At 42.9% G+C, this 20293-nt stretch overlaps 1 protein-coding gene across 1 annotated transcript; it reads left to right on the top strand.

The window, feature by feature from the left end:
* Positions 1 to 6353: 6353 nt before the first annotated feature.
* LOC124273603 (peptidoglycan-recognition protein SC2-like) lies at positions 6354 to 10108 on the top strand. The gene is made up of 4 exons (XM_046708886.1): positions 6354 to 6381; positions 6834 to 7034; positions 8348 to 8461; positions 9760 to 10108. The coding sequence occupies exons 1-4, from the start codon at positions 6354 to 6356 to the stop codon at positions 9957 to 9959; spliced, it is 543 nt and encodes a 180-aa protein (XP_046564842.1). The 3' UTR covers positions 9960 to 10108.
* Positions 10109 to 20293: the final 10185 nt, after the last annotated feature.

Here is a 20293-nt window from a genome sequence, read left to right as displayed (position 1 = left end):
ATTTGATAAAATATGTTTTGTAAATAGATAAAGGTTTATAATTTGTAGTTCAGATTATCAACTTAGATTGTTAGTGGCTGTATCCTCAAAGGGGTCGAAGTAGCGTAAAATTATTGTCCTCCTGAGAGGGTACGTAAGTCCCAAAACTTTCAAAGTCAATTCAAACTTACCAGGATTTTTAATTGTAGTATTCTTGTTATTTTAATTTTGGCTTACATTTCTTACACTCTTGAACAGCTGAAGGGAAGGTGTAAATCCAGCTAGGGTCCAACAGGTAGCAAAGATGCTGTAAGTCCCCATAGTCCCTAGTATGGTGATCTACTTTCAGTTGTTGGTGATCTATAGGCTGCTTTTATATTGTATTGTCCAAATAGTACTATTAATTTTAACTTTCCATGATAGTTTTAACTCTTATTGTGATATTCTCTAGCTACTTGTTTTACTGTCCTTTGACGACAGGTTTATATAATATACACATGTTTCATTTCAACGTCAAACATGTTCTCGTCACAATATGGCTGAAATATTGCCGATGTGACGTTAAATTTTAACTCATTCCTGAGGTCAAAGACGTTTGGTTCTGGTGAAGTTTCCTTTGGAAGAGACCCGTGAAGATCCGGGTTAGGATTAATCTTCAGCAACCCATTCTTGTGGTTAGAGGCCATTAATGAAATTGGTTGGTCAGGCTCGCCGACGTGTCATCACCTCTAAGTATATGGCTAAAGCGGTCCTCCATACCACTGGAGATAAGGCCAAATACTTGTTCCTCTGACTTGGTCCACACAGGAAGGTAGGTTACCATGGCTCCAGACAGTTGAATGTTTGCTTTCCTCCTTTGAACCGACAGACATTTAACCATTCCGTTAAATCATGTTATGTCCATGACATTAAATAGAAAACATCTACAAGAGAAAAAATCCTAACATCTTTCATTTAATTATTTGGTCGCCATTCCAGAAGTAAGTGAGTCAATAATGAAGCACACGATAGTTTTTTCATTGTTAATCATCTTGTTTCTTCATCCACTGTCTCTTCGGCTTATTAGCCCTCGTGTACCCTATATACATCCTGCTGTATTCATTCACCACCTCATGGTTGAAAATGGTATTAGTATCTATACCGTAACATCGCTATTGTACAATAAGAAGCTGATCATCCATATAGACGTCATTCCTATAACTTCATGTTAATTGCGTTTAACTTGATAACGGTGTAAAATCTACTGACACGTAAACGTCGGTGTATGTACTAACTGATTGAGTGAGTTTGGTTTTACGCCGCTTTTAGCAATATTCCAGCAACATCACCAGGGACACCAGAAATGGGCTTCACGCATTGTGCCCATGTGGGGATTCGAACCCGGGTCTTCGGCGTGACGAGCCAACGCTTTAACAATTAGGCTACCCCACCGCCCCGGTGTATGTAATAAACTAGAAGTTGTTGTCCATCGTTTGCTTCATTATATATCACCCGTGAAGGTCCGGGTTAGAATTGGTCTTCAGTAACCCATGCTTATCGTGAGGGACTTATATGTCATCGGATCCCAAATGCTCAGATCGATGCTCATGCTGTTGATCACTGGATTGTCTGGTCCAGACTCTAATATTTTACAGACCTCCGCCATTTAGCTGGAATATTGCTGAGTGTGGTGTAAAACTAAAATCACTCATTCCCTCACACACGCTCATTTAAATTCAGGTGAGGTGAGGTGAAATTGGGTTTAACGTCCTGCTTGAGAATATTTCGCTCATATGACGACGTGCATGCGTATGTATGTGTATGTGCGGCTGCTTGTACTAACCCAGACTTAAGCTGGTTTTATAGTGCTAGCTCACTGAGATACCATGCCGCAGTGAAGCATGAATACCCCACTCAGACACACTATACTGACTCCGAGCCGACCAGTCCTTGTTGTACCCATTAATGCCGAGCGCCAGACAGGGACCAACAAGTACCATATTTTAACGTCTTTTGGTATGACGCGGTCGGGGATCGAACCCGCGACCTTCCGCTCTCCGGGCGGACGCTCTAACCACTACACCACGGAGGCGGTCCATTTAAACTCAGAATCAGGTGGTATTTTGTGTGCACTTGTGTATCAGTAGTGTATATGATACGGGTTTCCTCTAGTGCCATATGATACGGGTTTCGTGCTATATGATACGGATTTCCTCTAGTGCTATATGATACGGATTTCCTCTAGTGCTATATGATGCGGATTTCCTCTAGTGCTATATGATACGGATTTCCTCTAGTGCTATATGATACGGGTTTCCTCTAGTGCTATATGATACGGGTTTCCTCTAGTGCTATATGATACGGGTTTCCTCTAGGCTATATGATTTTCCTCTAGTGCCACACGATAGTATGAACACAGTACATGTGACTGTGACTCTAATCATCTATTGACGTATATATTACTGCCCGTGAAGGTCCGGGGTAGAATAGGTTTTCAGCAACCCATGCTTGTCGTAAGACGCGACAAACTGGATCGTGTGGTCAGGCTCGTTGACTTGGTTGACTCATGTCATTAAGATCGATGCTCATACTGTTGATCACTGGTTTGTCTGTTCCAAGCTATATTATAGACCACTGAATACTGCTGAGTGTCGCCTTAAACAAACAAATAAACAAACATATAGGTTCGTGAATAAGATACATGTAAGTGTAAAGCCGATTGGTGGTATCCCCACCCAGATATTACTGGAGTATTTCTAAAAGAGGCGTATAGCAATACTCACTAATTCGTGATTATGAAGTCCTCTGTATAGAATTGGAATCGATCACACACAGTAATAATGATTTTATAATATTCCAAATTATGACTTAAAAGTTTGTCACACTGGTCACAAATGATATAGTTTTGAAAGGCCACATAAAACTGTAATGTTTTGCATTAATTCCATGTTTCCAAATTCGAAAGGTGACTATTTCTTTTCGTCTTTCCGTTTTTATAAATGGCCTTGTTTTGCTGCAGCAGGTATCCGTGAAGATCCGGGTTAGAATTGGTCTTCAGTAACCCATGCTTGTCAGAAGTGGCGACTAACAGGATCGAGTGGTCAGACTCGCAGACTTGGTTGACATATGTCATTGGTTCCCAATTGCGCAGATCGATGCTCATGCTGTTTATCATTGGATTGTCTGGTCCAGACTCGGTTATTTACAAACCGCCGCCATATAGCTGGAATATTGCTGAGTGCGGCGTAAAACTAAACTCACTCACTACTACAGCAGTTGAAATGAGACTATTGTTGCAACAATGGTTGGAATTGCTCCCCTAACTTCAGTGACAAGTTTACAAGTATTGTCACAAACATCGTCACAGTTAGTCAATATATTAACAGGTACATTTCCCTGGTCGGGAATTCATACAGTTAAGGTGGAACTGACAGAATATGGTTTAACGCCGCATATTCAGCAAATTTGCAGCTATACGGGGCGAACTACGTTGAGGAAAAGTGACGAAGACTAAAATCTAAAATGGACAAAATATGTCTTGCTACGGAAAGAGGTGAAAAATGCACTGACCTACCAGGCCTTAAATTAATGGTAGGATGTTGAGAAACATGTCCTTGTGGTTTCTTAACAAGGGGAATATTGTAAAAATCCTTTTAATGTTTTTCTTAGGACGATCTGGGTTGATGACCATTGTTACCTTTATGAAATACTTTATCTTTTCAGTTTATATTTCTGTTCAATTTCTATTTCATAGGTCTCAAGATTTATGATGCTGCTGAGTTTGGTGACCGTTGGTTTCTTGGCAACGACTCTACGTGGAGCTAGCGCTGCTCAGTGCGCATGCGCCACAGGAGATGTCCACGTCCGGTCGGGTGTTGGAACGAGCCATGCAATCCTTGGCGTGCTGACAAAAGGGAGTTGCGCCACCTATGAAGGCGATCAGAACAGCGGGTGGATGCATGTCAACTTCAACGGCAAGGTAGGTACTACATTCAGAGTGAAAGTCATTCTAGTAAAATACTGTGAAGTAGGTCACCAGCCTCAGGTTTTACAGCAAATTAATTTGACTTTGGGCATAACGGATTGTTATGAAGTGTGTTTTGAAGGTATGGTCGTAAAAATATAAACTGATCCACAAAAGAAAGTAATCACATAGTGTGTACTTCCTTCGTACGTCAGTGTATTTCTGTCTGACACACAAAATCCCAGGAACGATGAGCACATGTTGGGGACAAACGCTGCATTGACACGGGAGTAACTCACGTGTCGTGAACAATATAAACATCAGAGAAGCTAGGTTTCTTCACACACACACACGTCGCACGCACGCACGCACGCACATACACACAGAGAGACAGCTGGGTTTCACACAGACACACACACACACACACACACACACACACACACACACACACACACGTACACACAGACACACACAGACACACACACACACACACACACAGACACACACATACACATACACACACACACACACAGACACACACACACACACACACACACACACACACAGACACACACACACACACCAACACACACACAGACACACACACACACACACACAGCACACACAGAGACACACACACACACACACAGACAGACACAGAAACACACACACACACACAGACAGACACAGACAGACACACACAGAGACACACACAGACACAGACACATCGCACACAGACAGACACACAGACACACACAGAAACAGACACACAGACAGAGAGAGAGACACAGACACACACAGAGATAGACAGACACACACACAGACACATACACAGACACACACAGACAGAGAGACACACAGACACACACACAGGCACACACAGACACACACACACACACACAGACACACACACAGACACACACGCAGAGAGAAACAGACACAGACACAGAGAGAGAGACAGACACACAGAGAGAGAGAGAGACACACAGACACACACAGACACAGACAGAGACACACACCAACACACACACACACAACACCAACACACACACACATTGCTGCAGGATTCGGTGAATGATGGCTATGCTGGGCAATACGGCTTAAAAGAGGTTTTGGGATTGATGAGGGCCAATACGGAACTGAGGGAAATGCGGGTTTAAGTGAGTTTAGTTTTACGCCGCACTCAGCAATATGCCAGCTTTATGGCGGATGGGTTTAAGGAGGGTCTAATAAGGATAATGAGTGCTAGTGCGAATGTTTTGAAGGCCAAGGCGGACTTGAAGAAAGATGGAAAATACGGGTATGAAGGGGTCAACATGGGTTTTAGGTGTATCTATACGGGTTTGAAGGGGCTAGTACGGGTTTGAAGGGGTCAATACGGGTTTGAAAGGGACCAGTACGGGTTTGAAAGGGTCAATACGGATTGGAATGGGGTCAATACGGTTTTGAACAGGGTCAGTTAAGTGACTGAAAGAACTTTGAGGAGGAAGGCACAGAGGGCGTATTTCCTTTCCTTGATAAAAGTGTCGAAAGAGGGCTGTCATATTTCCCGAGATTGAAGAAAAATATTTTTCAGTATCTTTTAACTCCTTGAAGAATTTGGTAAGGAAGTAAATCAGCGAAAATGTCATTTATCTTTGTTTCATGCCAACTTCGGTGCAGGTCCTTTGTCTGTCATATTGGCGCTCAGTATATTTCCTCAGGTCAGTATGACTGATAATGCATGCATACCAGTGTGTATTACATCGATGTGTGTATTACATCACTGTTCAAAAGAATGCCATGTTCGTTGCAGAGCGGCTGGATTGCGGGGAATTACGTCAACATTCAGAGTTGCTCGGGAGGTTCTACAGGTAAACAGATCACCGCCATCTTGATTTCAGAACTGTCACAAGAACAGGTATCAAAATGCATTTTCGGACCGTTTTGTTTGCACAGCTGACGAACTGGTGCCGAGATGAACTAGGGAGATGGTATATTAGTTATGTAGAGTTACATTATAGCGACGAAACCAGACATTCCGCCTTGAAATGACCTTGACCTTTGTTCCGCCGCCATAGTACACATCATAGTATACATGCTACCGCCATACTTGTGAGCCCGGTTCGTGTGTTCAAAGAGGGGGCTAGCACAGAGCTAACATACACAGTACTATTGCAAAATCATGGATAGTTGAAGTGCAGTCAAACAGCGTTGTGTTGGAATTTGATGTGTCGATCTCACTGTTGTCGCGAAGTAAAGCCTGGTCCCTGTGTTTTCATTCTTTAGCCACAATTAATCGGTTGTGTCGAATCTCGGATAACTCGAAGTAAGATCCCTTCAGCTTTGACACAACACTATATGAAAATATGACGTACAAAAGAAAGTACACACCTGATGCTTTGGTAAAATGTTTTCCTCAACACAGCGACATATTTAGAAAAGTGTTTTGATGGTGACTCACAAGTGCCAAACATCGTGTACGTGTTGCGATAACACCATAGATATCGTACCCAATTGGAACATTGCTAGCAAAATATTTACGTTTTTAATAATCTCAAAACACCATGTGTGTACTTTCTTTGTACATCAGTTTATTTACGTCTGTTTTGATATGAAACATTGAATTACATATTGGCATGTGTGCGATACTTTTATATCTGTGAAGCGCATGCAGCATGCACATCAATTTATCTTAGTGGATAAACCTGCGTTAGTCAGGTATTCATCCACGTGTACGCTTGTGAAGCTGTGAATGAGTCATTCAATCAATAAACAGAAAGTAGTAACAGAAAGGTCAAAATTTGCATAGCAGCCAATCGGATCCCTTGTATTTGTTATTACGCACAGTTATTACACATGTATGCGATAACAGTCTATTTGCGGCATTTTGCGTAGTCCCACGTGGGTAACATATAGTACTCGTTTTCAGGGGGTACGAGCACTCATGCCGGGTGTCCTCACATTGTGACTAGGGCGCAGTGGGGCGCCAGGGCACCTCACTCCGTTAGCCATCTTTCCGGGGCTGTGAAATACGCCTTCATCCATCACGGAGAGAGTGGAGCCTGTTCCAGTCAGAGCTCTTGCTCCGCCATTGTCAGGAGCTATCAGAATTACCATATGGACACACACGGTGAGTGAGTGAGTGAATGCGTAAGTGCGTAAGTGATCGAGAACGTCACAAAGTGAGTCGCAAACGGAGTAATAGAGGGATGAGTGGAAGAGTGAGTGAATGTATACTTGAATCAGTGACAAAACGAGTCACAAAGTGAGTGATCGAGGGGATGAGTGAGTGAGTGAATGAATACTTGAATCAGTGACAAAACGAGTCACAAAGTGAGTGATCGAGGGGATGAGTGAGTGAGTGAATGAATACTTGAATCATTGCTAAAACGGGTCACAAAGTGAGTGATCGAGGGATGAGTGAGTGAGTGAATGAATACTTGAATCAGTGACAAAACGAGTCACAACGTGAGTGATCGAAGGGATGAGTGAGTGAGTAAGTGAGTGAATGAATGCTTGAATCAGTGACAAAACGACTCACAAAGTGAGTAATCGAGTGAATGAATGCTTGAATCAGTGACAAAACGAGTCAAAACGTGAGTGAGTGATCGAAGGGATAAGTGAGTGAGTGAATGAATGCTTGAATCAGTGACAAAACGAGTCAAAACGTGAGTGATCGAGGGGATGAGTGAGTGAGTGAATGAATACTTGAATCAGTGACAAAACGAGTCACAAAGTGAGTGATCGAGGGGATGAGTGAGTGAGTGAATGAATACTTGAATCAGTGACAAGACGAGTCACAAAGTGAGTGATCGAGTGAATGAATGCTTGAATCAGTGACAAAACGAGTCAAAACGTGAGTGATCGAAGGGATAAGTGAGTGAGTGAATGAATGCTTTGAATCAGTGACAAAACGAGTCAAAAAGTGAGTGATCGAGGGGATGAGTGAGTGAGTGAATGAATACTTGAATCAGTGACAAAACGAGTCACAACGTGAGTGATCGAAGGGATGAGTGAGTGAGTGAATGAATACTTGAATCAGTGACAAGACGAGTCACAAAGTGAGTGATCGAGTGAATGAATGCTTGAATCAGTGACAAAACGAGTCAAAACGTGAGTGATCGAAGGGATAAGTGAGTGAGTGAATGAATGCTTTGAATCAGTGACAAAACGAGTCAAAACGTGAGTGATCGAGGGGATGAGTGAGTGAGTGAATGAATACTTGAATCAGTGACAAAACGAGTCACAAAGTGAGTGATCGAGGGGATGTGTGAGTGAATGAATGAATACTTGAATCAGTGACAAATCGAACCTGAGTGAGTGAATGAGTGAGTCGGCGAGCACAAAAGAGTGAAAAAAACAGGAAGGGAGCGTTCTTTTTAACACAGGTGATACCTTTCCCTTCTTCTGTACATCTCCACGACAATACTTCTTTTTTCATAGGGTGGAGCGACATCGGATACAGCTTCCTGGTCGGCGAAGACGGCAACGCTTACGAGGGACGTGGCTGGGACAGGATAGGAGCTCACACACAGGGCTACAACAGTGTTGGTCTGGGTAAGACATTGACTGGAAAGGGGCTCAAGCCAGGGGCTACAACAGTGTTGGTCTGGGTAAGTTAGTGACTGGACAGGGGCTAACACCCGGAGCTACAACAGTGTTGGTCTGGGTATGCCAGTGACTAGACAGGGGCTAACACCCGGAGCTACAACAGTGTTGGTCTGGGTATGCCAGTGACTAAAATAGGGGCTCAAACAAGAGGCTACAACAGTGATGGTCTGGGTAAGACATTGACGGGACAGGGGCTCAAACCAGGGGCTACAACAGTGTTGGTCTGGGTAAGACAGTGACTGGACAGCGGCTCAAACCAGAGGCTACAACAGTGATGGTCTGGGTAAGACAGTGACTAGACAGGGGCTCAAACCAGAGGCTACAACAGTGATGGTCTCAGTATGTCAGTGACAGGACAGGGACTCAAACTAGAGGCTACAACAGTGATGGTCTTGGTAAGACAGTCACTGGACAGGGGCTCAAACCAGAGGCTACAACAGTGATGGTCTGGGTAAGACAGTGACTGGACAGGGGCTCAAACCAGAGGCTACAACAGTGTTGGTCTGGGTAAGACAGTGACTGGACAGGGGCTCAAACCAGAGGCTACAACAGTGATGGTCTGGGTAAGACAGTGACTGGACAGGGGCTCAAACCAGAGGCTACAACAGTGATGGTCTGGGTAAGACAGTGACTGGACAGGGGCTCAAACCAGGGGCTACAACAGTGATGGTCTGGGTAAGACGTTGACTGAACAGTGGCTCACACCCGGGGCTACAACACGGTTGATCAGGGTATGTCAGTGACTAGACATGGGCTCACAGCTGGAGCTACAACAGTGTTGGTCTGGGTAAGTCAGTGCCCAGATGGGGTTCACACCAGGGGCTTCAACAGTGATGGTCTGGGTAAGATAGTGACTGGACAAGGGGTTCAAACTAAGCGCTACAACAGTGTTGGTCTGGGTAAGTCAGTGACTAGACAGGGGCTCAAACCAGAGGCTACAACAGTGTTGGTCTGGGTAAGACAGTGACTGGACAGGGGCTCACACCTGGAGCTACAACAAGGCTGGCGTGGTTAACTCACTGACTTGACAGGGGCTCAAACCCGGGCTACAACATCATACTGGTGTGGGTAGGGCAGTAATTACACAGGGCTCACACACGGGACTTCACCAATGCTGGTCAGGATACGTCAGTTCGAGGACAGGAGCTCACAAATGCTGTTCAGGGCAGAAGTAATGACGACAAACTCATGTCTTTCAACAGGCAGATTTGACATCACATGTCCATTGTCTTTCATTTATCCAGGTTTCTGCATGATCGGCAACTTCATGAATCACGTCCCCAACAGTGCGGCTCTCAACACCGTCAAGGCCCTCATTGCTTGCGGCGTCAGCATGGGGAAGATTCAGTCCAGCTACACCCTCAGAGGCCACCGCGACATGGGCAGCACTGACTGTCCCGGGACAGCTCTGTACAATCTCATCAGAACGTGGCCACACTATTGAAATGTTTGTCTCGTAATTATAACCTTGTGAGGCAATGTGGATAACGTAAACATAATTACAGAAACCGTCCGTCTCAACACATCAATATTTTAAACATAATGAATATTTGTAATAAAGAAAAATAAAATTGTGACTCAGTTCCTCCAACAGCCAAATATCAATGTCATGCCGTGGAGAATACTAAGTCCTCAACGTTCCCCAACTGAACACACCAGGGACGTCACTGCAAATGTGAACGCCAACGTCAAAAACCCTACCACCCTCAAATATTTCGGCGCTGCTCTCACTGAACAACATGGGGAAGATCACATTGATCGACCCCTCAGCAACATACCTCGAAGAAGCCGGGCATATCCTGCCAACAGATGCTGTTTTGGCCCATTTTCTGCAAAATCCGAATTTTGAATTTGAGGGCTGACCCATTTAACCACCTAGTACACCACTATAATCACACAAACAATTAGAACACATTTGATCTGATCGCCAACCCCCTGTCTATGTGATCTTATGTTTTCCAATTGTCAATACGCTATGGATCAGCTGCAGGGAACATGTTTTGGTTAGTATATATACTAAGCAGCAACAGAAACGTCAGTTTGGAAGTTTCCTTCACAGAACTGTAAACTCATTTAATGTTTTGATTGTATATTTTTGACAACATCTCCAACTTTACCTGAGCAAAGTCATTTCTTCCCAAACTCAGAATGGAACACAGGAAAGGGTCTCAAAAACGCAACCTGATCTCGGAGACAGTACGGTGTTCTCCATGTTTTTCATGCAACTCATGCTGCATGTGCTGTTCACAAGTTTGGAATTGGATGCCGCGACTCACGACAGCTCACAGGAACCAGGCGATAGGAGGATTTGAAGCTGGCCACACTGCACAAGCCGTTGCCAATCACTTCCAGGTCAACGTTCGGACCATCTACAGGCTAAAGCAACGTTTCCGAGCCACCAACACCACAACTGACCGCTCCCGTACTGGCAGACCAAGGGTGACCACAAGACGACAAGACCGCCATGTTGTGCGACAGCATGTACAGAATCCCTTCATACAGGCATCCGAAACAGCACGCCAGACAGTGGGAACACACGGAAGACCAATCAGTACTGATACAGTACGCCGACGTCTTAACAGAGGGAACCTCCATTGCCGTAGACTTTACCGTGGACCTATCCTCACCCCTCGTCATCGGCGTGAACCCGTCTACAGCTTGCCCTAAAACACCAAAACTGGCGATACAGGCAATGGAGAACTGCTCAATTCTGTTCACAGATGAGAGTCGGTACTGCGCATCAACTGCAGATGGCAGAACAAGAATATGGCGACGACGTGGCCAGCGTTACTCAGATCAAAGAGTTATGGAAAGAGACTTATGGGGAGGTGCAAGCATCATGGTATGGGATGGAAAAGGCCTGAACCAGAGAGTAGGTCCTGTGGTGCTCCAGAACCTTGGTCCAGGGAGAGGAGGCGGAATCACAGCGGTGCACTACATCGACCAAGCTCTCGGACCCCACGTCATACCACATTTCGCACCTCACCGTAACAACATTTCCCAGCAGGATAACGCCCGAGCCCATACTGCCAGAGCTACACGGGACTTCCTACAGCAGAACGGTGTCAACATTATGCAGTAGCCAGCCCTTAGTCCTGATTTAAACCCAATTGAACATCTTTGGGATGAAATTCAGAGGAGACTGAATAATGTTATACCAAGGCCGAACCCATCCGATTTATTGCGCCAGGCCTTTCTCAGACTGTGAACCAAGGTGCCAATGGCCGTCATCAATCAATTGGTGCACTCCATGCATAGACGTTGTGCTGCAGTTATTGCCGCTCGTGGTGGTCACACTAGATACTGAAGTCAAGAGTCTGAATGAACTGTAAACGTTCACGTAATTATTAGGAATTGTGCTGAGTTATTCATTGATGCGTCAAGATGTTTTGATCCCCTTATTATGTCCATTTCTGAAATGATTTGATTTTGAATTTGTACTGACGTTTGTTTTGCTGCTGAGTACATATTTAATCAATGTTTGATTTCAGCACATTTTCACACATCGAAAAGACAATGCCGTACCCGTGTCGATTGTCAGATTGTGGGATTGTTAGATTGCCAGATTGTGGGATTGTCAGATTGCCATGTTGTCATATTGCCAGTTTGTCAGATTTCCATATTGCGAGATTGCCAGATCGGCAGACTGAAGTCTTGCCAGATTGCCAGATAACCGGTTTGTCAAATTGTCAGATTGCCTGACTGAAAGATTGTCAGACTGAAAGATTTTCAGATTCTCAGATTGCCAGAGCGCCACATTCAGCGAGTGGTCGGGACAAAAGAAACAGTTCGTTATACCCACCAGTTCGTTATACCCACCAGTTCGTTATACCCATCAGTTCGTTATATCTGTCAGTTCGTTATATCCATCAGTTCGTTATACCCATCAGTTCGTTATACCCACCAGTTCTTTATACGTTATACCCATCAGTTCGTTATACCCATCAGTTCGTTATACCCATCAGTTCGTTATATCTGTCAGTTCGTTATATCCATCAATTCGTTATACCCATCAGTTCGTTATACCCACCAGTTCGTTATACCCACCAGTTCGTTATACCCATCAGCTCGTTATACGTTATACCCATCAGTTCGTTATACCCATCAGTTCGTTATACCATCAGTTCGTTACACCCATCAGTTCGTTATACCCATCAGTTCGTTATACCCATCAGTTCGTTATACCCACCAGTTCGTTATACCCATCAGTTCGTTATATCTGTCAGTTCGTTATATCCATCAATTCGTTATACCCATCAGTTCGTTATACCCACCAGTTCGTTATACCCACCAGTTCGTTATACCCATCACATCGTTATACCCGTCAGTTCGTTATAAGCGTTATCGTTTTGAAAAGAGTTTACTTTATCTTCAAATATGGAAAGGTCATTGTTGAAGCAATGTTGATAGCATACATTTCAACAGAGCAGCATCAGATCAACCGAAGTTGAACACTGACACGACGACAATGTCTCAAGTACCATTCTTGCAGACGTTTTAGGCCGGGCATATTTGTCAAAACAGGTTCCACGTCTGTCAAGAAGAGGAGTCACGTCTGTCAAAACAAGTGTCACGTCTGTCAAAAGAGGTGTCATGTTTGTCAAAGCAGGTGTCATGTTTGTCAAAACAGGTGTCACGTCTGTCAAAACAGGTGTCACGTCTGTCAAAACAGGTGTCACGTCTGTCAAAACAGGTGTCACGTTTGTCTAAACAGGTTTCACGTTTGTCAAAACAGGTTTCACGTCTGTCAAACAGGGGTCACGGCTGTAAAAAAGAGCAGTCACTTCTGTCAAAACAGGGGTCACGTCTGTCAAAAAGAGAAGCCACGTCTGTCAAAACAGGGGTCACGTCTGTCATACCAGGTGTCAAGTTTGTCAAAAGAGGAGTCGCGTCTGCCAAAAAGGAGAAGTTGCGTATGTCAATGGACAGGTGATTTATGAGTATTGGGTTATAATGTGCACGAACATTGTTTTTGTGTGTGGATAAGTGAATGAAATACAAAGGGGCGACTTCAGAATTAAGCACCTCAATGGGCTGAGAAGATTGCCACGTCCGAATACGTATCGTCAGAAGCACACCACAAACATGTGAGTGAACCTGACGGGGCCTAATACGGTTCAACACAGACATAGCCAGAGCTGCTGTGTTCAGAAAAGAAGTAAAAGATTGCCATTCAAGCCGTCAATTTATGCCTGAATGCATGTCGATTTCAGTGTTGTGCTTGTGCGAACCCTTCCCTTTCCACAAACAAAAACATTTCTAACCTCAATCTCAAACAATACTTTATTGGGCAATACAGGCTATACGGCCACGATTCATGTTTTCCTCAAACTTGACTTCCGGTGTATATTAAAAAATAGGTTCAAATACTGGATTGATACTTAAAAATAATGTCCAATATTACGACGTTTCTTTTGCCCTTCAGTATATTTACATTGGCCGTGTTTGTCAGCTTTACTTCAGTCCTGCCCCTCAAAGAAGCACATGTGATACACGTGATGAGTATGGTATGGAGACTGATACCAAATATATATATATATATATATATTTTTGCCTTTACCTTGGTGATTTATCTTTGTATACTGCAGGTGAATAACAGCCTGCCGCCCTGTATCACATATGGCAGTTTTTAGCTACATCGTTGTCATGCTACTCGGAATATGACCGTTTTTCACTCGCCATGAAGAATCCAAAGAATGCGACCGTCAAACCAGCCCTGAGCAGTTTTGTACTGTTTGACGAGTAGCAGATATGGTCTCATTGCCCACGGAGCTGCTACAAAAGTTATGAGATGATATGTCTCATGACATCCTCTGTCCGCTACGACTTTGACATACATGAGATAGCTAGGGTTGTTTGGGATTGTTTAACTTGTACAATGTTGATATAGCTGAAATGTAAAGTCGTGCAGACAAATGACAAAAGGTTGGCAAAATGCAAAGCTGCTCTATACTACTTGAGATGGTCCAGCGGGGTGAGCCTCACTCACTCATTCACTCACCCAGGTGAGCCTCATTCACTCACTCACTCACCCACTCACCCACTCACTCACTCACTCACTCACTCACTTCCGCCGTGGTCTATTTGTTCTTGCAACTGATCATCATCCTCAAACATATTCTATTTTTAAAAAGGTTAGGCATATTGCATTTTTCTTACATAATGCCATTCAAACATGCATATATACCACATCTGCACCATCTAATTGTGAAAAAAGTCTTAAAAATTATAAATATGCACCAAAACTAAAACCGCTTTAGCCCCGCCCACTCGTATGCATATTATTTATTTTTAGCGGTTGGCCGTATGTGAGTGTAACGTCATGCCAGAGAGTCCGCTCAGTATGTTAACATTTCTATAGTGTGCACGCCATCGAGTTGAAAGTGATACGAAGCGCAATATTTTGTATAGAGCTTTTGTTGTTGTGATTACGTATTGGAAACTGACAACCGCACTTTGAGTTTTGATGATTATCCAATTGCGTAAACAACACGGATGTACATTTCCTGAAAAATTCTATTTGACAAGAAGAAAGACATGAATTGTTTACTGTCGTCGTGCGGAATTTGTGAACCCCTCCACGCACGGTCATTTGTGTTCGTTACACTTATCGAAGAAGTGTCATGAAGTGCTATTTGGAACCTCTGGCGAAATATTGATACGAAGAGGCATTGCTTAAACTTTTTAAGAATGCTATTTATCGGGCATTCCTTTCGACATTCAAAACAAACACAGATGCCGAAATGTCAACTTGGGACTGACACCGAGGGAGTTGCATTCCGAACGCGACGTTGGTTGCAGGTAATTTTTAAGGTGTAGTTGGAGCAACATAAACACTCCAGTAGATAGCTATATAAAGCAATAATTGATCTAAAAGTATGTCATAATTTGCGCTCATGTCCTATTTTCGATCAGAGATATATTTTCACACACAATGTTGCTGTCATGTATTTCCAAAGATGGGTGTGTTGTGGTGTGCGTAGAGTGATTGGGAGGGAATAGGGTATGGACAAATGAGAACTTGCAAAATATGGGTGAGATGGTGAGAGTGAGCACATACTTATTTAATTAATAATTAAAAATTTAGTCTAATTTCAAGTGACTGGTCAGGGCATGATTAAAATGCATAATATCGACTCGCCCTCTCTGTCTCTTTCTCTCTTAAAGGCAATGTACAATGTAAAAGTGAACTTGAAAAATGGTACTTTAATGGTATTTTTAGGATGTACATGGCAGTAATTCACATCAATGAAAACAGCCTTAGTGCCCAAGCCGTGCCCAAGACTGGAGTACTCAAGTGGGCAATCAGCTACCCCCAAACCAAGAAGGGGATATCCTCCGTGACCAAGCCAGTTAACGGGAGACCAACACTTGGTATATATAATACAATCAATTATTTTGGCCTCTTTTCTTCCTTTTATTGAACTAGTGCACTCCGGTTTGAACAAAAACCAACACTGTTCCTATTACTGCATGTTTTTCTCTAACTAATGAGTCCACACTTGTTTGCAAGGACACTGGCCTTTAATCCTCATATCTATATTCCCTCTCAGCATTTGTTAAGACAAAAGCACTTACTTTATTAGTGCAGATTTAAAAGAAAATGATTAAGGTTGCCAAAACAAAATATACTGAAATTGTGTTACAAAATGTCTCTATTTCAATGTAAAATTTATTCACAGGGTATGTGCAATTCTTACTTAGGGCCATTCTGGAAAAAAGAAACAGGTTTCCTTCCTACAGATTGCAGGACACAACAGTCTATTTTTCCAGGATATCCTGCCCGACACTTCCATTAAACCTAGTAAAAAGGAACTGGTGAATTCACTGACATCAAGATATATATTGAAATCATATAGGTGTCTAGGGTGTGAACTGAAATCAGTTGTGCCTGATGTCTTAAGGTCTATTGTATTCGACTGTTTGAATCTTGCGACCTGTCCAGATGGTAAATGTTTCCAAACTGCAGTCACCACACATGATGTTATTGGAGAGCAATCTTGTTTTCTTAGGCTTCCACGAGTTCATCCAGTTAATATAGTCTTCGCCTTCATGATGTTGGTGTACACACTGTATTCACTATTTTGTCATAAACAGTTTGTATGCAAATCAATTATTTGCCCTGCAGTACCTTTTTTGTGCTAGTTAATTCTTGATTTTATCGCTTGTCTCTCTTTGGGACTGATCACACTTTACAGGTTACTACTATTACACAATGAAGAATTTTCTTTTTCACTAGCTGACAGTTAAAGAGAATGATAAGGATTTGTCAGTTCTATGTTTTTTATCTATATAATTCTTTATTATATCTGTTATCAGCTGTTAAGGAGGTTACAACAAAGTTTCTTTATCATTTTACATTTTATGTATATTTTTACAGATTTATCACAACAAATAACCGATGCTTTACACGTCTATGGAAATTGAAAATGTAATAAAACTGATGTTCTATGCATAATGTCAGAAGACATATAGCCATGTCTCCATAAGCACAGACTAACGAATTAAGGGTACTTCTCTAGAGGCCATATACCGGTGTCTCCGTAAGCACAGACTAACGAATTTAGGGTACTTCTCTAGAGGCCATATACCGGTGTCTCCGTAAGCACAGACTAACGAATTTAGGGTACTTCTCTAGAGGCCATATACCGGTGTCTCCGTAAGCACAGACTAACGAATTTAGGGTACTTCTCTAGAGGCCATATACCGGTGTCTCCGTCAGCACAGACTAACGAATTTAGGGTACTTCTCTAGAGGCCATATACCATATACCGTGTCTCCGTAAGCACAGACTAACGAATTTAGGGTACTTCTCTAGAGGCCATATACCGATGTCTCCGTAAGCACAGACTAACGAATTTAGGGTACTTCTCTAGAGGCCATATACCGATGTCTCCGTAAGGACAGACTAACGAATTTAGGGTACTTCTCTGAAAACAGCCTCAACACATGGATCGAACATTGACGGTATCATGACTGCAGATGTTACTGTGACTGCTGAAAAATCAATTTAGTATTTAATCGGTTTTCCATGAGCATATGATAGGCAAGTGACTTGCATACCAGTCTGCAGTAGGCCTATTCAAAACATAGTCGGGATCGGGATCGTCCCACGGCTGTATGTTGTGCACTGGTGGATTCGTCGTCAATATTCCTGTCTGTCTCGCCGCAAGAAATACTTTCAAATTGAAAAGGTTGTAAGTATGTGATATTATCTGTATCTGGTATGCCATTAGAATCCAGGTTTGACTTTCTGAGTTTATTTATTTGCTAAACTAGAAGCAGACCTCAGTAAGCGAACAAGCTCGCTACCTCTGGATTTTCCGTGTGTTGATGTCGCGATTGTCCGGTATGACGTCACGCGATGACGTGACCGTGTACCTCCTTATCTTGCGAAATCGCGAAATGCTTTTAGATTCCTATAACAAGCTGTAATGAAATAGTATTGTTTCAAACTGTATTTTGTGTATATTATATATACCCAGGGGTTCATTAAGAGCGAATATAAACAATGTGCAGAGACCTTTTTTAAAAATCCTTTAAGAGAAAGCGATTTAATAATGCGATTACGCTCCCACAAACCTTTTTGGTCCACCCAATGACTGTACGGAGTGTAACCTTCTGCCCTTGAGTCCTATTTTTTGTAATCTGAGGCCATGTGAGCTAAGAACAGCTCTGTGAGTTAGTTTATGGATGATTGGGTGGGGAGTGAGTGGGTAATTGAGTGGATGAGTGAGTGAGTGAGTGGGTTGGGTATTTGGGTGAGTGAGTGAGTGCATCGATGTTTATAAAGCCAATCACTTGATTGATTATTGACACATCACAGTCATATTGAAAACAAACAAACAAAAACAAGTGATTTTCTTTGCTTTGAACTTGCATCCAGAGTTTACGGCACTGTGTCACACGTATCCCAAACAGAAAATCATCCAAACAGTTTTCGACCAGATTGGTTTGTGATTTGGTTGTGATACCCCATTCTGAGAAAGAATTTGGATTTCTCAAATAATTCACAAGAAATAGAGCAGCCTAAAGGAAGACGTTTGTCAAAAAAGAACATATTTCTGAAGTACATCCATCGTAGATGGAAATCTTGGGTAGCCTAAGTTAGAAAAGCCCCATGGGTAATGCTTGGTGAAACTGTGTGTACTGAACAGAATACGATACATCATCAATGTGATCATTGAACTTGGGGGTTAGAGAGATGATGAATAGTCTTGATATCTTCTGAAACCCTAACAGTGTTGAATGATGTTAAGCAATAGATGATACTTTGAGATCCTTAATAGTACAAGCAGGGGGATGCTGGAGCGTAAGACGCGACTGACTGATGTTATTTGATGCATGTCAATGTATTCTAGATGCACTCGTGAAGATAGGATTCAGAACTGGTCTTCAGCCACCCATGCGTGTCGTCAGGGGCGACTTACGGGTTGAAGGAAAAAAGTCATCAGTAAAAAGTCCCCTAAAAATAAAAAAAGCAGTGGTATTCTATACATTTCTTGTTAGAAAATGAAAGGGGGACTTTTTTCCGAAGACTGTTTTACCTAGGCAAATATAGGAATTTTTAAGCGGTACTTTTTTACCGAGGACGTTTAAACCGAACACCGACTAACGGGATCGGGTGGTCGGGATGGTTGACACATGTTTTTGCATCCCACTTGCGTAGATAGATGCTCATGATGTTGATCACTGGATTGTCAGGAACATTTAATACATTCATTTACAGACCGCCGTCATACACCCAGAATGTTTCTGAGTGCGACATTAAACAACAAGAAAACAAGATAACAAACAAATACTTATGACTCACCACGACACAGGTGTCAGTGACACCTGTATGGGATTCCACAAATATATCTATGCATGCCATCTAGTGAAAGGAGACCCAGTGGTAATCAACATCCACATTTGGTAGTCACGCCTTTGCCTCACATTACCAGTGGGCCCGGAGCACACAACATCTGAACAACAAAAACAAGTAACGCCCTCCAATCATGAGAAAAACATTAACTTGACATATAGGTCACGTGACCCATCAATATTCAGGTCAGTTTCTGGTATATAAATACTCGACAAGTTGTAAGTGTGAGAATAGTCCTCCTTCACAGCGAAAACAGAGTCCACTGTTTACACAGCTGTATTGCATGACAGGGCAGGTAGGTTGCCATGGCTAATATTATTTATATATCATGCTAGTGTACATCTATAGGGGCTATGGTGCTCAGAGGGGATATTTTCCACTTTGGATGCATATTTCGAGCAAATCCCTCGCCTTCGGAGATGCATGAAACAAGCGATGGAGTCAAAACCAGCTTCAAGCTTGATACTGACATGACGTACATGTAGTTGTATCTCCCCCCTTCAGAGTCGGACAAACAAACTAACTCGCTGGGTAAGATAGCATAGACTGTGCTAAGCGATAACTTGGCGTTACGCCTTCAGTCAGCTGGAAAGTCTGAACGAAAGACAAGCTTTAGATTACCGTGTAGCTGACAACCAATACACCGACGGGTATGAACTAGCGACAGATGGAAGTGTAGCTGACAACCAATACTTCGACGGGTATGAACTAGCAACAAATGACAGTGTAGCTGACAACCAATACACCGACGGGTATGAAGTAGCGACAGATGACAGTGTAACTGACAACCAATACACCGACGGGTATGAAGTAGAGACAGATGACAGTGTAACTGACGACCTGTACTCCCACGGGTGCAGCTGACTGAAAGTGTTTGCCACGCAACTGTGAATAACAACCTGACTGATTATTTT

The sequence above is a fragment of the Haliotis rubra genome, unplaced genomic scaffold (genome assembly GCF_003918875.1).
Source record: "Haliotis rubra isolate DU_JTF1 unplaced genomic scaffold, ASM391887v1 Scf182, whole genome shotgun sequence".
Lineage (NCBI taxonomy): Eukaryota > Metazoa > Mollusca > Gastropoda > Lepetellida > Haliotidae > Haliotis > Haliotis rubra.
The sequence above is the reverse complement of the archived record's forward strand: the minus strand, read 5'-3'. Positions and strand labels throughout refer to the sequence as shown.

Excerpts from the sequence above, each read along its gene's own strand:
- LOC124273603 (XM_046708886.1), top strand. The coding sequence starts at position 6,354 with ATGGTGACTCACAAGTGCCAAACATCGT. Across the intron at positions 7,035-8,347 it reads TTACCATATGGACACACACG|GGTGGAGCGACATCGGATAC; the intron begins GTGAGTGAGTGA and ends CTTTTTTCATAG. Across the intron at positions 8,462-9,759 it reads CTACAACAGTGTTGGTCTGG|GTTTCTGCATGATCGGCAAC; the intron begins GTAAGACATTGA and ends TCATTTATCCAG.